At 43.9% G+C, this 14354-nt stretch overlaps 1 protein-coding gene across 1 annotated transcript in view; it reads right to left on the reverse strand.

The window, feature by feature from the left end:
• SPATA16 (spermatogenesis associated 16) overlaps positions 1 to 14354 on the reverse strand; it is a 104961-nt gene that overhangs the window by 23663 nt on the left and 66944 nt on the right. Inside the window, 4 exon segments of the mRNA XM_063339872.1 lie at positions 887 to 1051; positions 8189 to 8301; positions 8535 to 8681; positions 11839 to 11986. Coding sequence (XP_063195942.1) covers positions 887 to 1051; positions 8189 to 8301; positions 8535 to 8681; positions 11839 to 11986 — 573 coding nt within the window.

Genomic DNA, 14354 nt, shown 5'->3' on the forward strand with positions numbered 1-14354 from the left:
CTAAAGCGAGCCGCTGTGAAGCTTTAATTCTACAGAGCTTAGGAGCTTTGCAGGGCTGCAAACAAATGTCAAGGGACTGGCTTTGGGAAAACCAAGAGTTTTTAGTGAACTGAAGTTGGATCAGCAAAATCGGGCTGCGTTGAAACGCAGGGACTGTGGAAGGACTTCTTTTTTTTATTTATTTTTTTTTTTATTTTTTTCTTCTTCTAGAATGAAAACGCTTAAAATTTGCATGTACGTGAGCTCCCTCCCTCCCTGCCTCCCCCAGCAGAATACCTGACAGCCTCGTGGAAGAATAACCGTACGGCACTCTCTGATTGCAGCTTAATCAATGTACCATCAAGCTATTAATGACTCTAGTCTTGCAACGGCCCTGCTAGCATCACTGCCCTCATTTTATAAAGGGAAAACAAAAGCAAAGCAGGTAGACGGGTTTATTCCGAGACAGGGAACGAGTCGTAGATGGAGCCAGGCAAGAAAAATCTTTTCTCTGCTTTCCCCCTCTCCTCAGCTTTAACTAGATTCGGCCTGATTTTTTGCTGCAGGTGGCTCCTGATGTTAGATATCTTAAAGTAGCACGATCTGAATAATTGCAATCATTTTCCCAGACTGATTTGGGGAGGTTTGGGGGAAAAGAAGAGGTTTTAAAAATATGCCTGCAGATGAGTCATGCTGGTTCTATAAAAGTCATCCTTGCAGGTGATTAGCACCTCCTCTGACAAAGGCACTGCAGCAGGATTTTAAAACTACTTCAGGTCTGCACATTCGGGGAAAAAAAAATAAATTACTTCCAGAGCGAATTGCAGCGCGGCGCTCGGCCCTAGCCCTTCCCTCCCTGGCTCCCTGCCTCTGAAGGCCAAAGTAAGTATTAGGAATAAATACTCACCAGTTTGGCATCCTTCTTACTGATGTCCTGCAGGTAGGGAACGGTTGCTAGCTCAGCCATGGCTTGATTGATCACTTGGGACCGTTCCTCGCCTCTCTGCAAACGGCCGAGGAGGCTGGCGTAGTGCAACTTCTCTATCCCACGTGAACACGCGCAGAGTCTGTCCTGTTTTCCCAGGAAAAGCAAAGCAGGTTACAGGGGAGTGACAGAAAAAACACTTGCTTACCCTTCAAATCCCGTGCCTTGAGGCTTATCATCGTGTATATTTGTGCCGGCGGTACCATAAGCAATATGGCATCCAGCACCTTTAAGATAATGCTGCTGACAATCTTTATAGAGGAGGCAAAAAAAAAAAAAAAGACTTTCTTCCCACAATCTCTCTAGTAGTACTAGAAAAATAAATATGTAGTCATAATGTATGTGAAGGGGAGACGGGAGATAACAAACATGAATGCAATCTTCTCATTTGGAAATGGCTTTTCCGTAATCCCCTCTGTTAAATATTATCTGACTTTTATGGATTGCTTTTAAAGTTTCGGTGAAGAGGCTGAGAAAACCGTGCGGTGTGTCAGCTTATGGTTTGTTTGCAGACCGGGCAAATCCCGAGTTTTCAAATATATAACCTTGAGGGACTAAAACCTGCCGAGGTGGTCTCTGATCCTCCGGGCAGCGAGGCACGTGGGAGATTTTAAGCATGTGAATACAGAAACTCAGCCAAGTGCTTGCATAAAATCTCAGCACCTGCTGAAGTGTTTGATGGATGGCAGCCTTACCACCATATTTTCAAAAGTATTCCGATGCCAAAAATGCAAATAAGCACCCTGCTGAGATTTTCAAAAGCGATTTGGCCCAGATTCTCGACGAGATGTAGCCATTGCATATCTGAATGCTCAGCCTTTCCGAGTGAAATTTCCATTCATCTAATCAGGGTTTTGAATGTATTTAAGTGCCTGAAATTCCAAGAATTGGCATCAGTTTTCAAAACCACTTCCAGTATTTTTAGCAGACCTTTGTTCTGGCAGTTGCACGCTGATGCTGCCATTTACGTACGCTTCCAGGTAGGTGATTTTAAATCCAATACAAAAGGGTGAGGGGAAAGTTTTGACTGACATTTATTTTTCCGTAAATGGTGTCCTGCAATTAATTTTAAAATTAATTTCTCTTGGCAAAGAATCTTGGTCTTTTGGTTTGATCTTCATCTTGGTTTTGCAGGAATTTGCACTAGGCAAACATCAAGTGTTATCAAAATCACTATCAAAATAGTCCTTGTATCAAGTCTAAGAATTTAATAACAATGCTGTTATTGCTTTCTGTGTGTCTTACAATAATAATAATAATGGAAAAAAGGTTGGTTTTCTTTTAGCTCTAGAAAAATGCAAACAATCCTGGTATAGTTAAATTCACCCCTTTTAATACAAATCCTGGTGTAGTTAATTAATTTCACCGTTTCTAATACAATACCCAATATAATTGTAAAATAGTACAAAACGAAAGACGATGCATTGGAGACCAATGGCGGGAATGCAGCCGTAACCTGGGAGCTCCAGACAGGAAAGCAACTGAAAAAGAAGGAGCTGAGCCAACGAACTGGTATTTCCATCAGCAGGAGGAGAGAATCAGGCGCTGCACAGGGAAGAGGAGCCCTGGTCAGCAGTTCTCTGGAGTATCATCGCAGATAGCTCCAGTCAGCTGTGTTTGGAGAGGTTAATTTAAACCCAAGCATCGTGGAGCAGAGAAGCCAGCACGGTAGGAGACACCTCTTTTGAGAGAAGCGGGGTTTGATTAGTCTATTAATGAAAGTGCCAAGAGGTTATTATTCTTCTCAATAAACATAATGCGGGGCTAAATTCCGAAGAGAGCAAACATCTGAAAAGGGAAGGAGAGATAAAAGACAATGATAACAGAAGGACCATTGTGTATAAATAGGTTCAAATAAGACTGGGGTGGCAATTAAGCTCATAATTCAGGTTGAAGGTCTGCAGCGTGTTTCAGCAAGAGTAGAAAAGGCAGAAAGCCTAACTAGTTTGAAGGTGGATTTTACTCAATTTGTGAATAGGATATTATATGACACAAAGGTGTGAAATAGCAGGTGATTTGACCTGGGGAGTCAGAAGAACCCTTCCAGGCCTACCTTCTCATGGACTTCTGTTGACCCACCTCTAAGAAGGGAGACCAGGACAACCTTGTTACGAACTATTTTTATCACTTGAAGAGTCTTTTTCTGAGGACCGGACCTAGTATTAGTAGGAGACACCAGCAAGAGAAAAGATTTCCGTGATCTCTGATATGTGAAATCGTAAGTGTGACACAGTCTGGTCAGCGTGGCGTTAAATCAAGGAGCGAAGTGGAGCCCCATCTCCACCTGCTCATGGGTGTTTGAAAGCCAGAGCGCTGCGTCCCCAGGTAGAACTGCGTGCATTAAAATAAGGAGAAGCCATCAGTTACTGAGAGAGAAAGAGAGCTTTTATCAACATGAAACGGTCTTGCAACATTTTAGATGCAGCTAAAGGTTTTTCCCTACTATTTTTGAAATCCGCCCAAAACCTCTTTGTGTAAGCACTGAGAAATGAGTATATTGAGTCATCAGCTAAGAAAGCAGGTAAAAATCCTCTCTCATCATGCTGTGTCTGTTGGGGGCTTCTCCAACGATTAAGAAAGTAAAGGCAAAAAGAAAACAATTTTTTCTCTGCTTGACTCTCCAGAAAAATGCGAGAGCATGCCACGTAGCTATGGGAAACAAATTGGGCATCTGTGCCAACACGGACTCTGTGGACGTAGCAATGCTATTTAAGTTTATGGTAGGTTGGAAGTAAAATAAATAAATAACCGACAGCGGGGGGTTTTTTTTGGAAGGGATTAGCGGAGGTTGAACATTGTCATAGGTGGTGTTTCAGTGACAATGAAAAATGAGAAAAGAGAAAGTAAATAAACGGCTGCTGGCAGGAGAAAAAAATTCCACGGGGAGCTGAACCGCGGGATGAGAATTACGTGAACCAGAGCAGAATTCAAGGGGCGACTAAACTGCAGTAAAAAACATAGTAAAGTGGCCAAGGAATCAGGTGAAGATGAACCAGCCCAGGTAGGCACAGGGAAGGTTAAGTAAAGAGCAAACTTAACTGGAGACTTAGGTGGAAAAGAGTTGGCTCCTTTAACAAAGAGAAGAGAGAGACGTTTGAGGAATCAGGTAGCAAAGGAACCAACAAACACAGTATATGGAGTCACAGTCGCATCCTGGTTAGACAATGCAGTAACGTATTAAGAAAAGAAATGATTAAATGATGATGCTGTTACTTTCTAGATGAGCCTCACCCCTACTGTCTGGCATTCCAAGGAGAGTTTGAAGAAAAAAGTAAAAAATGAGCAATTGATGGACTTTATTCTTGAGGACTTTATTCTTAATGGGGAGCCTCACCTGACGTGGGCATCCTTCCCCCAGAGAGAGCTTTCCCCAGGAAACTTTTTGCTGCACGAATTTCCTTTGAACTAAAAAAGAAAAAAAAGTTTTTATCCCCAGAGGCATCTTTGAAGACCTTCCTCCTAGGAGAAAAATAAGGTCCTGATGCCTGAGGGTCGGCCCTGGGATATTTTCATTCCCGTGATTTTGGGATGGAAAAGCAACTGCGAAAAGCAGATCAGCCTGTTCTGGATGGCGCTTACCTGCTAGTGCTAAGTACGCAGCACTAACAGCCGGAGCAAAGATAGGACAGGTTCTCATTGCAAAAAGGAGCTGGAGAGCATGTGAGAGGAGTGACTCATGTGTCCTTTCATGCGTCGAGAATTTTGGGATGATACCCCCACTTTTTGCTTTTCTCTATACTCAGGAAAGGAGTCATCCCTTATGCCACTTCTATTTATAAATAAAGTTTAATTACTGAGTGCTAGGAGTGCTAAAGAAAAAGAAAAGCAAAGTGGCTGGTCAGCCTGGATTTAAAGCAGGATCTGTCATATCTAATACGTGTAACATGGTTAACCACCGGCTTTAAGAGCACCACTTTGCAAAAGTCTGGAATGCCCCCCGGTAGTTCTTTTCTACTGTGGATTCTTTACTGCTATTTTTCAGCTCAAAATCTGAATGAAGTTATGCCTTGCAAGCAGCTCTGTAGTGTATTGCAATAACAAGCGGAAAAAATCCATCATAATGTTTCTTTAATGCCCTTGGTATCCTCCAGAAAATGCGTATGCTGAAATCTGTATGTAGTAAACACTTTCCCTCTACTTAAAAAACAGACAACAAAACAGTGAGATCTGTAAATGTGCGCATCATGCTGTGAATCATATGGTAGGTTTTGTTCACCTTTATAACACGAGGGGCTAATAAGCCCCTCTGGCCACTGTTTCTCCTGTTAAGTACCGTCGTGTGCCATTGACGTGGGCCTACAGCCGGAGAAAGGCAAACCCGGGGTGTACAAAGCAGCAGCGATTACCCCGGTGAAACCACTTGATAGAACAAGCGCCTGTCCGCGGTGGTAATCTCGGTTGGACTAGCTGAAGGTCTGAGTGATGTAAATCTTTTAGGGCACTGACAATAACCTTCGTGTCACGGTGTGGATGAGGTTTGTGGCATTTCCCCACCAGTGGCGGATGATGCCGCGTGGGGACCGGAGCGTGATGTCCTCTCTCAAACGCCTCTTGCTTTACAACACACAAATGTGCCCTTGATTTAAACAGGGCTGCCTGTTCTTTATGAAGAAGGGTTGGGGGCAGGGGGGCGAGGAGGGCAATAGAAAATGCTCTGCTTTTTTTTTTGACCTTTAACTTCACATCTGGCCAACAGTGGTGTGTGTACAAATCACGTATTTAACTCTGGGTTGCATAGCTGCAAAACTGGTATGGCAGAATTGGCTTATATTAAGTGTTGCCAGGGCTTAAATAGCTCTGCTTTAGCACCGAGATGTTTTCATCGAAAAAGAATGCGATTAGGACAGGCATTTTATATTATACGTTTGTGTCTGCAAATGAAGAAGGTGGCAGAAAGGAATGTTCAATGCATTAAAAAAATGCACGTTCTTTGGGCTTCTTAAAGTAAGTTGTAAAGCTAGAGTCTGCATCTGAAGGTTGTCTTCCAGAAGTTTTTAATTTGTGTGTGATGGAAACGCGATGAAATCATATTTCCAGCTTGAAGAAAATTTTGGAATAATTTCAAGGAAGCAAAAGTGGCCAAATCTCTGCCAGGCCCATAAAGAGATTTTGATCACCAGTAGTAGAGAAGTTCTGGCTCTGTGCCTATCTGCACTATCAAGTATAATTAGCTTTGTCATTTGCTCTTAGGGTCGGAGGTCCTGTCTTGCCCGGATCATTCAATGCTTTGAGAACTGAAGGGAAAGTGAATATGTTTCCACCGATAATGGATGCATGATTGTTTGAACTCAGTGATAATTTCTTCTGTCTTTGGGCTTTTGTCCTCACCACTACATCTCCCACGCTGACCCCCTGGTGCCTGGTTGGGAATCTGTGGGACCGTGGTTCAGACCGGTTATCCCATTCTCGCTGCTGCTGCTGGAGGTGGCACTTGGGTAGACCTCGCCTGAACCGCGGGGACGCTGTGCTGACCTCCTTGGGAAAAAAGGCAAGTTTGCTGCTGACTTTCAGTGGTGCTGGGATTTCATCCTGTAGTTTTGGGAGCCTTCTGTTTCAGCAAGAATGTTTAAATATTCTTTATATAGGTGAGGTCTAGAGCTGGTAGAAAATAATACTGCGTAGGAGCAGTGTAAATTCATGCAGGTGGTGGGGACTGGCTTGGGCAACCCTAACACACCACGCTGCTCGCATCTCTTACAAGAGCAATTTGGCTTCTTGTCCCTATACCCTGGATACCAGATACCGCCTATCTCTGCTTGAACCACGCGGTCCTCTTCCTCCAAGTTCATTTACGGAACAGGGTAGTTACGGGCAATCCAAGAGAGACCTGATTTCAAAGTTTCTTCACTTCCCGATACTCTTTAGAGACTGAATAACTGCGATAGGGGAATCTCACCTCTAAAAGCTCGATGTTATATCCAAAGAGAGAATTGTGGGGTCAACATTTTTTTTTAAAATTGGAGTTTTACTTAGAGCTTTCGGAAGGATCACGGTTTTATTCGGTATCCAGTACCCAACCCACTGTCTGTTTATACTTGTAGCTTCTTAAGCGTTGGAGGTGCAACGCGCACAGCAATAACAGCTATTCCACTTTCCCAGAGATGCCACTTCTGTTAGCCCGCACATCAATAACTTGGGCTTTCGGTCATCCGAAGCTGGCTGCGCATGGCTTCGGGAAAGGGCTGGAAAGAAGCAGCTGTGTTTCTCCTTGGGGGTGTCTGCTCTCAGCCTGCTCCACCTGCCTCACGCCGACGCAGATGCTTTATGAGCACCCCTTTTGGCGAAGCAATAAGCACCTTTACCTCCCACTAAGCATGCGAGTTCACGCACTTACTGGTGTTTCAGCGGCTGCTCTCTGAGAGCGAAGGAGACAGAGCTTCCCCAAATATCTAGCTAATGCTTCTTCCTTGCTCGGGGTTGCTAAGTAGCAGTTTTTGTCAACCTCCTATCTGGTATCAAAACCTAAGAATATAAATCCTGTGATTTGCTAAGACACCCCTGACGAGGAAATGGCTCTGATCCCTTCAACGTACAGAAAACCAAAAAACTGTTATTGCTAGGGAAAAAAGCGTTAACATTAGCATTTACAATCTGGGGAGGAGAGGCTTCTTCCACTTATTTTCAGGAGAATAATTTAAGAATTGCATTAAAACAGTCTAGTCTACATGCAAATTTGATTTTTGACCTTTTGTGCTAATCAGAAGCCATGGTGCTAAAAAGCTGTGTACATTATTGCAGAAAAGTATGGAGTAGAATTAACTAATATACCTTCAATATGGTTGTAACAGATTTGAAGGTTGTTTCTCATACTCCACTACATGGGGATCAGGATCTAAATCACTAGAAATGCTTCAAGTAGCAATTATTAACTCTTGACGGAGAGCCTGGTGGTACGTGCAGTACACTATGGGTATTAAACGTAGCGAGTAGTTTTGGTGGTTATGTGAAGTAGGGATATCACATAATAGGCCATAAAGACTTGAGAAAATTGCATGCAAAGTGATTTCAAATAAACTGGGTGCACTGTCAGATAGTTAGGGCTACTTTTTAAAAGCACCTAAACCCCAATTGAACTTTATTCGTACTGCGATTCACTGAGCGTTTCTGGACACAGGAGGAGCACGTGCAGGACGAATTACCCACCAAAAAGCACACGTTATTCACACACTCCCCGGCTTCTGCTGCCGCACACACTACACGCCAGAAAGTGAATTTTATACTCACTGTTAATCTGGTGCTTCTTATAAAATCCATTACTGGCACCATCTTTTTCCCAGTGTTATCCCAATATCTTTGTGTTTCTTCTGCCGTGAGAGGACTGAAAGGCACTTTCTGGTCTAGGAAATGAAATCACAAAACCGGATACTGTGTTTATTCATATACATTTTCCCATAGAGGGTCGAGCAAGACGATGGGCAAACTGGAGGAGGAGAGAGGAGGATGGGGAGAGCTGTCTCGGACAGTCAGGGCTGCCGGCACAGAGAAATGGGTGCTGAGAAACCCCGCGACCCCCCCTCATTTAGCAAGGATGATGGAGGTCACCCCTCAGCTATCAAGCAAGTTGGCGTACCTGAAAAGATTGGCAGTTTTCTACTTGACCACCTTTCCAAGGTTTTTCCGATATGTTTGTTCCTGAAACCCAGCGTCAGTAAGTACTGCTGGGGAGGCAGGGTCGGCCACTCTGCCGTCTGCGGCAGGACGTGAAGTCCATGAGGGTCTGCAATATGGAAGTGAAAATAATTTCCGCTGTCACGTTTCTTTTCAGTCGCAAGAGAAGTTTTTTGGTTTTTTTGCTCCCCCCCCTTTTTCTTTTTTTTTTTTTTTGAGGAAAAAATAGGAAACCTAAGATGGAGTGAAATGTAATCCAGAGAGCTTGCCAAAACAAAGGTGGCCAGACCAACCCATCCAGCTACAGCTGGGTTTTGAAATTCCAGGCTTTGCAACCTCTTGCATCAACAGCTTAAATTCTGCTGATGCACAAGACAAGACGTGTTCTTCTCATTCACGCACTTTTCAGTGCTGATCATCCAAAGCGTTAATAACTCAACACTTCACTAATGTAACATCCTGATCTTTTAACTGCAAAAGAAGCCGTTTTGTCGTCCCCTGAATTTATGAGCTTTGGTTTCCTACAGATTTGTGCTTTTACCACCACTACCACCGCAATCCCAGGCTTCCTGCATGTCCTTTCCCATCCACCCAGCTGGCAGGTGACAGCCGGTGCTGTGGCTTGTCCAGACTTTGTCACCGCCGCTGTCAAAAAACCCGTGTATCGGCTGGGTCGGTCTGCCCTGACCTTGGCGGGGAAGGATGCTCAGGGCAATTGTACAACCCACCTTTGCGTAGGGAACCAGACCGGTCCTTCCCTCCCTCCCCTTCCCTTGCAAAAAATAAACCCAGATTGAATGTCAGTGTCACTCCTCACAAAGGAGCGCTCTGTTTTCCCTCAGCTCTGCTTTTAAGATGCCAGGCTGTGCGGTCACGGTGACAAATGGAGAACCCCACTCCGAGCTCTCCGGACGTACCCCGATATAAATCAAAGCGAGTGGACCTGATATTTCCCTTGCAGCATGTTCTGCTTCTGACGGATTCTCAATTTCGCGACAAACTGCATTGTGCACTTGGATTTAAATGCCTATCGGCTCCTTTTCCTTGGCAATAAGGAAAACTTTGAAATCAATTCAGTCCTTACACTCTAGCAGAACTTGGACTAAAATAGGACGGATGATTGTTACGGAATAGGAAGGTTATTTAAAATAACATGTTCGTGAGACGTTTGGCATTTCACACCCACTGTTAAAATGGGGTTTATCTCATATTTTGAATTTCACCTATGTGGGATGCAGACCTGCAGGTCGAACTCTCGGTGGTACCACACCAACAATGAGCTAAACTTGTTGCTTGTGATGTTTTTTGGTTCTTTTTTTTTTTTTTTTTTTCTGGTGAGCAGTGTGATTTGAGGTCAGATCTGAATGGATAAGTTGAGAAAACCCTACTGCTTCGGTTGACTTCAGCTAACACTGTTGTGAGTTATCTCAGCATCGAGTTTAGGAAAAGGAGCTGCATCGGCTCCGGGAGGGTTTCCAGGACAGAAAGGAGAAGGTCGGGAGAGGTCCCGCCTGCCGGAGACCTCTCACAAACCCCGATACCCGTTCTGTTTTCTCTTGGCTATCTATCCCACTTAATTCCTAAAAGCTTCAGTGATCCCAGAAAGAGAAATTTGTGTAAAGCTGAAGTAAGTCTTTTAACGAATGGATTTTTGTAAAGCAGCACATTGGAGGGCAGAACTGTCTCTATTCGATCTGGTTTATACTTGACTAAAGTACCATAGGACTTGTACCACCGCACCCCGCCTTTTTTTTTTTCCTTCTTCCTTTTCCTTATTGGGAGGAGTAAGAGAACGACTGGTGACACTTTCTGAGTCATTCAGGGATTTCTGAACACAAACTGAGTTTCAGTGCATCGCTTGCACACTTCCACTGCTTATGCGCTCCTGGAAGTCTCACCCTTGCTGTATATTGAGGGGATTATGTGAAATATGAACACATCTTTTTAAAAATTAGATTCAGGGAGTTTTATTTTACGCTCCTTTTAATGTCAACAGTTTTGTCCCTGGAAATTCTCCACAAAGTCACATCAGCAAGTAAACGGTAGAAAGGGATTTTTACAACCTCCGTGATAGATAAGTCACCATTTTCCCTCTTCGGACAACCCCAAAGTTACTGCCAGAAACGCAATACACGGGTGGTCTGCAACTTGCAGAACATGACCTAGTTTTATACTGTTTTCCCAAAGCAAAACAAGTTTACTTGTGCTAAATATTTGCACAGTTTTGTGGTAAGTACTTGGTTTCCTAATCCCTGTTTGTGTTTTCCAAATAGGTTTTCTTTTCCTCCCCAAAGGCACAATGTGTACTCTTTTGGAAGCCTCATGTATCTGCAAAGCGACGGGGCTCAGCGCTGCGGCGAGGACTAAGCCGTCATCTCTGACCTGGGCGTGAATCTCGGCCTTTCGGACCACCCTGCTGGAAGCGGCAGTGAGAGGTAAGCTACACGTTTCGTTTGTGTGATAGAGGCTTTCCAGAATTTGACCTGAGAAAAGTACTTTTCCCTTTACGTTTCTCAATCGCCAACTCAAAGCCAAGCGTTATCAGGGTCAAGTATGTTCCAAGTCACCAGGTTAATGATAGTAAGAAATGCCTTTTATCCCCCTGCCTCTCTTTTGCCAAAACGCCATGCCCATTTCTCTTGAAATATGGCTGTGGTCACTAGAATTTAAGTGTCTGTTTACTCCGGGAGATGCTACTTGAGTTCACTCTGCCAGGAGATGACAGTGGGCTCTGCAAAGCCCTTGTTCACTCTGGATCCTACTTGCCTTCGCCAGGCTAAAGGAAACCTGGCTCTCTATTCCCACCCCTGCAGCCGAGATGCTCTCAAAGGTGGTGCTCAATTCATTAGTGCTCATAGAAGGGAGGATATTTTTGGAAAGTGAAGACCCCGTTGCAGGGGTGACCATCCGTGACCGACAGAAATCCGTGGAGATGGGAATGAACCTGGGACTCGCTGTCACCACAACACGCTGCACGTCTACCTTTGAACAAAAGATTAGTTGCAATAATGAAATTCAACAACTGAAACAGGAGGTTTCATGGATAAAAATCATCTTGATCGGGATTTGCAGTGTAAAGTCTTGTGCTTCGCTAAGTACTGATTTGATTACCTAAATCGTGTACAATCGTAGAGCAAATACCAGAAATTAATTTCCCCCCCGCAGAAGTATAGAAATGTGCAGGCTTATGCTCCAGACTCGCTCAAGCTCTTTAAGTCACACACACACACACACACACATAAACTATATACAGCGCTTACTGTTACCTGTATATATGTGCCCCACGTAATCGGGGTGCTTTTCAGCAAACACCTCCTTTATCTTGTTTTTTTTGTCAGCCTTGACTTCTGTCACAAATGGTGTGTACATAACCGAAAAAGATTCTTCTCTAGTCATGGCTTCTTCAATCATAGCCTAAAAAAGGCAAAGAAACGATACATCTCATGTAGGTTAACGGCTAGTCAAAAAAAAAAAAAAAAAAGAAAAAAGAAAAATAATTACTTTCACAGATGATATTTTCCCTTTAATAATTGCACAGTCATGCAAAGATAACATATTTTGGTTTTGAATATTAATTAGAGGGGAATTTAAATTAGTTCCAGAAAACACTGCCTATCTACACTCAGAAAATCAATTTAATGGAGAAAGAACATTTGTAAACAGTTTTCAGTGCAGCGAGCCTATGTCTTCAATGTGGAGAGAAGCATTAGATAAATTATCTTTTAGATGAAAAGAAAAAGTGATTCCATGCCCTCTGAAGGTCACATCTTTCATCCAAGGGTTTTATTCAGTCCTTGGGAGCTGGTTAAACAATACTAAGCATTCACATTACCCCTTGGGTTGGCATGAATCAGACACTGTCTCTATACGGAATATTAGCCTTAAAATATTGCATTTAAACACCATTTGCATTAAGAGTAAAATTCACTCCTGGGCAGAGGGCGACACGAAGCTTATGAACCTTGTCATCCCTTAAAAATGACTCAAGTGATGCATCGTGGCGGTCTCATGCGGAGAGGTGGATTTCACACTCGGTGGACCCCGATGAGCTGGTGCTGGAAGTGCCAGGAGGAGCTGCCAGCCTGGGAACGGCCTCGCGTGGCACTCTTATCGACCAGGGCCAGGGGGGTTTAGCCGCGGTTCCTCCTGGCGTGGGGTTTGGGTAAGACCAGGTTCAGCGCTGCTTCGGCTGCATCTGTTGTTAACACAGATTTTTGCCTTCCTGATGTGGACGGTCCTTTCTGGAAACTGGGGGAAGTGCAAGGCTTCATTAATGTATCTTGGCAAAAGCGTAAACGCGGTTAATAGTGATAATACCAACACAAGGTTAATAGAGGAGGTCAGAAAAGCACGAGAGGAAAAGATATCTATTTTTTAACAGGGTGCATGAATCTTCCAGATCACCTTATACACTGAAGTGATTCACAGAAAGTGTCATTATGGGACTAGCTCGGTGTTTTATTGACAAGCCCTCGCTTTTGTTCTCCAGTCTAGCCTCCACCTATGTAAAATTATCCAAGACATAGTGTGCCTCTGTGAGTCATTTAGCTGACAACTGCTCCCACCAACCCCGAATGGAAGGCTGAGAGTGCCAATCAATTAAGTATCTACGTCCTTCTCCTTAATGGCTTTAGACAACGGGTCCTCTGATATGGTTTTATGCCATTGTTTTTTCCATCCTGTTTATTGGTGTGGAGAAATACCATAGAAATGCCATAATTGTTTTGAGCAGATATCGGGATAGGCTGCCATCCCTGCGCCCTGAGTGCCCGTACAGTGAGCGCTCTGCTTGGATGTCGAGGGTATCACTGGGGATTTGTTTATATTTTAGATGACTATATTTAGTCAGCCCATTATCCTGCATTTACTGGAATGGAAGTAGTCTGGAGTGGGCAGTATTTAGCCCTGGAAAATTAACAATCTTGAGATGTGTGTAATAGTAGCATGACCCCCTGGGGCAATAATAATGTCCTCCCCCATCCCCGTGAGGAGGAGTTCCAGCTTTCCACGGGGACAGCCGTGTTATCCGTGGTTAATGCCACAGATCTGGGGGTATCAGACCAGAAAATAGCAAGTGTGTCCTCCTGCCAAGATCTCGGGGGCCTGTGAATGGATCTGTGCCCGTTCCTCCCTGCGGGAATACTTACCAGTCTGCGCTGACTTATAGAAAAGTGATTTTAGGATTTCATATTTCTATGCACTTTAATTATCTTGTCATTCAGGCCCCTTAGAGGATCAGTAGCAAAACAATGGTACCAACCCAGCTTTCCAAGGTACATTTTTCAAAAAGCAGAGGCCTACTTGCTCAAGTTTTACTGAATTTCATGTGTAAATATAGGCACAGAATTAGGTCAGCCTTATTTTGTGTGAGCTGTTGGGTGTTCTGCTGATTTTCTACATCTTGGGAGGCATTCCTAATGTGGATTAATATGAGCATATGAACGTGGTTTGGGGTGTATCCATAAACTTCAGATTTAACATATATGGAGCATACGAAGCAGCAGGATGAAAACGTGAGAGGCCGGGCCGGACAAGCTCTGTATTCTGCCTGCAAAGTTTGCTTTTGGCTTTATCATCCTCAAGAACAGTTCAAAGTCACGCCTATAATATCTCTGCATGGCCATGATCCCATGGCTGCCCCTCACAGCATGCAAACCGCGACTAGCTCAGGGGGCAATAACGGTAAAATGTCAACCAACAGGGAAAAACATAGACCCGTAGTTTCTGGTCAGTACAGCTGCTGAAGGTATTATTATTACCCAAGAGCATTTTTTTTTTTTCC

The sequence above is a fragment of the Chroicocephalus ridibundus genome, chromosome 6, assembly GCF_963924245.1.
Source record: "Chroicocephalus ridibundus chromosome 6, bChrRid1.1, whole genome shotgun sequence".
Taxonomy (NCBI): Eukaryota; Metazoa; Chordata; class Aves; order Charadriiformes; family Laridae; genus Chroicocephalus; species Chroicocephalus ridibundus.